The sequence below is a fragment of the Trypanosoma conorhini genome (genome assembly GCF_003719485.1).
Source record: "Trypanosoma conorhini strain 025E chromosome Unknown Tco_14.4_contig_00986, whole genome shotgun sequence".
Classification (NCBI taxonomy): domain Eukaryota; phylum Euglenozoa; class Kinetoplastea; order Trypanosomatida; family Trypanosomatidae; genus Trypanosoma; species Trypanosoma conorhini.
Genome location: NW_021705045.1, coordinates 1,354 through 5,174, shown reverse-complemented (window position 1 = coordinate 5,174; position 3,821 = coordinate 1,354). Strand labels below are relative to the sequence as shown.

General features: G+C 62.2%; 3 protein-coding genes across 3 annotated transcripts, besides 3 other annotated features; all 3 read left to right on the top strand.

The window, feature by feature from the left end:
* Nucleotides 1-40: a microsatellite.
* Nucleotides 41-116: 76 nt separating this feature from the next.
* Nucleotides 117-157: a sequence feature (A-rich).
* Nucleotides 158-388: 231 nt separating this feature from the next.
* Nucleotides 389-898, top strand: Tco025E_09124 (uncharacterized protein; the record flags this gene model as incomplete). Its single annotated transcript, XM_029375950.1, has 1 exon — nucleotides 389-898. The coding sequence occupies one exon, from the start codon at nucleotides 389-391 to the stop codon at nucleotides 896-898; it is 510 nt and encodes a 169-aa protein (XP_029224035.1).
* Nucleotides 899-1,067: 169 nt separating this feature from the next.
* Nucleotides 1,068-1,120: a microsatellite.
* A 428-nt stretch (nucleotides 1,121-1,548) lies between these two features.
* On the top strand, nucleotides 1,549-2,619 carry Tco025E_09123 (mucin-like glycoprotein; the record flags this gene model as incomplete). The annotated part of the gene is made up of 1 exon (XM_029375949.1): nucleotides 1,549-2,619. The coding sequence occupies one exon, from the start codon at nucleotides 1,549-1,551 to the stop codon at nucleotides 2,617-2,619; it is 1,071 nt and encodes a 356-aa protein (XP_029224034.1).
* Nucleotides 2,620-3,441: 822 nt separating this feature from the next.
* Tco025E_09122 (trans-sialidase) lies at nucleotides 3,442-3,783 on the top strand (the record flags this gene model as incomplete). The annotated part of the gene is made up of 1 exon (XM_029375948.1): nucleotides 3,442-3,783. The coding sequence occupies one exon, from the start codon at nucleotides 3,442-3,444 to the stop codon at nucleotides 3,781-3,783; it is 342 nt and encodes a 113-aa protein (XP_029224033.1).
* Between the last annotated feature and the right edge of the window lie 38 nt (nucleotides 3,784-3,821).

The following is a 3,821-nucleotide window of genomic DNA, read 5'->3' as shown; positions in this document are numbered from 1 at the left end:
TGTGTGTGTGTGTGTGTGTTGGTTGGTTTGTTTGTGTGTGGTCGCCGGCCGGTCGGTCGTCCTACCGACCGCCGGTACGGTTCGTTCGTGACGTAGTAAGAGTGTCGTCGTCGTCCTTTCTTTTACTTTCTTTTTCTTTTTNTTCTTTTTCTTTTTTGGCCCAGCGAGGACGGAGCAAAGAAGTGGGGCCGCTGCGTCAGGCAGGTGGGCGGCGGCCCCGCGGCTCATCTCCCACTTCACCCGCGTGCACGTGCTGAAAGGCAACAAAACGGACTTTCATCCGGCGATGGGCCCCGGGCGGGCGTCGGAGACGCTCCAGCGCCTGCGTGACGCCCTCGCGAGGGAGTACGCGGAGGAGTGAGCTGCGACGGGGCAGTTTCAGCCACACATGCGCGTGGGCCCGCTGCCGCGTGGCATCTTCAGTGCGGCTGCGTTCGATGGGCGCCCTGCGGTGGGTGACGGCGCCCTGCAGGCGACTGACGCCCCGGTTGCCGAGGACGACTGTGTTCGGGAAGGCGAGAAACTGTGGGGTGCGGGGAATCCGCTTCGGAGGCCTGTGAAGGTTGAGCGGGAGTGTGGCGCACACGGTGTGGAGGCCGTGCGCTACACAAATGTGTCTCGCCCCTCTTTGATCTTCGAATGGGGGCACGTTTGTGTGGGGTTTCTGGGCCCCAGCGAGTGCCTCTCGCGGTTACGGCGTGCCTCTCGCCTTCCCGAAAAGCTCCAGAAGCCGCGTGCCCCGGACCCACACACACACGCTGGGGGAGGAGGGCCTTTTGCGGGTGCGGCAGAAAAAAGAGGGAGGGGCTCGCGGGGCTGCGGCCGCCAACGGGACGGCGTGCAAGGCGCTGCGTGTTGCGGGCGGGCCCGGCGTCGCGTCCCGGGGGGAGGGGCTTAGCGGTGTGGGCGCCGCCGGAGCCTTCAGGCCGAGGGGGTGGACGCAACGTGCGGGGAGCTGCGCGGGAGCGGCGACCGAAAAACGCTCTGCTCTTGGGCGCCTCCTTCTTTTTTGTTGTTTTGTGAGTTCTCCGAGGGCGGGGGAGGAGTTTGTTTGGCTGCGGTTTGCTGCGGCGGATGCGCATCGCAACACCACCGCCAGCGCAGCGCAGCAGCGGCCCAGTGAGTGAAGGACGAGGTGTATATTTTTCACTGGCTGGGAAAACTGTTTCCGGTGAGTGTTGGTGGGGGGTGCTGTTTGCGTGCGGCGTGCAGGGAGAACACTCCAAGACGCACGCGGCGCGGAGGTGCCGCAATTCCGTGGGTTTGGGCGGCGGCGTTGGGGGGAAGTGAGCAGCGGAGTGCGGCAGCGGACTGCGTTTATACGGAAGTGCTGGAAGGGGCTATTTTTTAAAAAATATATATTTGTGTGTTTGTGTTTGTTTACCTGCGGGCACGAGGCACAGCCGGCGGGCTGCGCTGCTGCGGGGAGAAGGAGGCGCCGTGCCCCGTGGTGCCTCGCGGCAGCCGTACTGTTTTTTAGTTTCACGTTGTGTGTTTCTCCCAAATGCCGTGGCACCGCCAAAGACGTCTGCGTGGGGCGGGGGCGGGATGAATTTCTTTTCGCGCGGCTGCGGGGCGCTGCTGCGTGAACTTCGTGGGCTGCCGCCTTTTTCTTCCTTCCCTTCCCCTGCCCTCACTCTCTGCGCCGCACCCCACCGCGCCTCCCATTTCTCTCTCTGTTTCTTCCTCTTCGCTGCCCCGCAGCCCACTGGCTCTGCTGCGACGCTACTGCCACCACCACCACTGTTTTTACTGATGACGCTGACGGTGCGGCGACGCCGTGCGGTGTGCGCCCTGGCGCTCCTCGCGCTGCTCTGCGGCTGCTGCTGCGCCTCGTTTGTCTGCGGGGCGACGAATGCTGCGGCGTCTAAAAAAGAGGTAAATGTGTCGCTGGAGGTTTCGTGCCCGAACAGTGAAAAGAAGTTAAGTTGGCGGGTGGTTGGTGCGACAAGTTGGACGCAGTGCACAGCCCCACTGGAATCTCCCCGCATTGCGGCAGTTCCTGCGGCTGATGTGGCTGCAGGTGACAGTGACGTCGTCTGCCTCATTGCCGAATCGTTCTACTTCGGCACCGGGTGCGACAAGCCCTGCGCAGGACGCACAACGCCGGGCGATGTTGCTGCGCTTAAGATGCTTTTCGAGACGACGGAAAACGGTGCACTCCACACGAAGTGGAAGGCTGCAAACCCCTCCACTGGCGCCGCGTCCCTTCCTACTGTGGAGGGCGGCCAAAATGGCATTCCTGGGGTTTGCACGCTGCAACCCCCCAGCGCAAGGACAAATGGGGAAGGTGCGTCTGCTGCACAGCCCCAAGAAGTGCCAGCTGCAGGGCGGACACAGCAGCCACGACACACAGCCGACACTGCGGGCCCGGCCATAGGCCCAACAGCCGCCCAACCGAGGGGGACCGGAGAGGCACAGACACCCCCAACTTCTGCGGGAGCTTCCGACGCGTCCGCTGCCGCCCCGGCCGCCACCGCCGCGGAGGGAGCCACGACGACCACCACCCGCAGCCCGAGTGCCGGGAGCCACGCGGACATGAGTGTCGCCATCGCCGCTGCGTGGGTGCGGGCACCTTTGCTGCTGCTGCTACTCGCCTCTGCTGCTGGGTGTTTCTGAGAGGCAAAGCTGGGAAGCAACCGCACGCAGACACGCACACCCTGGCAGGGAAGACGCGTACGCTTTGCGTGCTCATTTTGTTTGTCGTCCCTGTGGGTCAATCCTCGTCTCTCTCCTGTGCTCTGAGGGATGTTTTCTTTTTCTTTTGCTTCGCCACTCCATGCACGTTCCCATGGGCGGCGCACCCTTTTCCCCCTCCTGTTTGCTGCCGCCCCCCCACCACACACACGCGGTGCCGGCCGCATTGCTGTGCGCCGCACGGAGTGCCCAAACGAGGCCCGAGGCCGTTGCCACCGTGAACTGCAAACGTGATGTGTGTGTGGTTGTGTGTGCGACCGGGGCAGTGGTTCCTTTTTTTATTCATGCAGGGATTAAAATATATATGCATCTCTCACGGTCCTCTTGTGCTGCTGGACACGTGAGGTGAAGGAACACCACCTGCCGAAGTAATTTCTTTTTATATATTTTTCTTTTGGGGGTCCTGCGGGGATGACTCACATCTCTTTTCCGTCTCTTCCGTCTCTTCTTCTTTTTTTTTGCGTTCTGGGCGATGCTCACCGCTGCCGTGTGGGCCCCAGCGCCGCTGCCGCCACCGTATGGGGTAGTGCCGTTCTTAAATCCCTCTTATGCCGGTGTGCCGACACCCCTCTGCGTTGCCTTCCTTTTTTCTCTGCTACTTCTCCTCCCACACACGCAGAAGGAAAGAGACCAAACGCTGCTGCTTGCCGCTGTGCGCTTTGAAGGCTCCGCAGTCGCACACACACGCAACCGTCGTTGTCTGGGCAGATCCGCCACGGAGAGGGAGAGCGACAACGACCCAGCATGCCCCGGCGTCTGTTCTCTTCCGCGGCGCTACTGCCGCTTCTTATTTGCGTGCTGTTGATGTGCGGCAGTGGCGCTGAGGCCAACGCGAATGAGGGGGGCACGCCGAAAACGGTTGTTCTCTTTGCCGCAGGAGTGACGGAACTGGCCGATCCGGCGTCTCCCAGTAAAAAGCAGAAGTTTGAGTCGTTCTCTGCGCCTTCTCTGGTTTACGTGGATGGCGTGGTTGTGGCCTTTGCCGAGGCGCACTACACAAATTCCACGGAAAAAAGCCGTACGTCGGCGTTGCCGCGAGGTGGAAGAAGGCCGACGCAGCGTCGTGGGCGGAGGGGAGCGCCGTAGTGGCGGATCATTACGACGCGAAGGTCTACCGCCTGCTG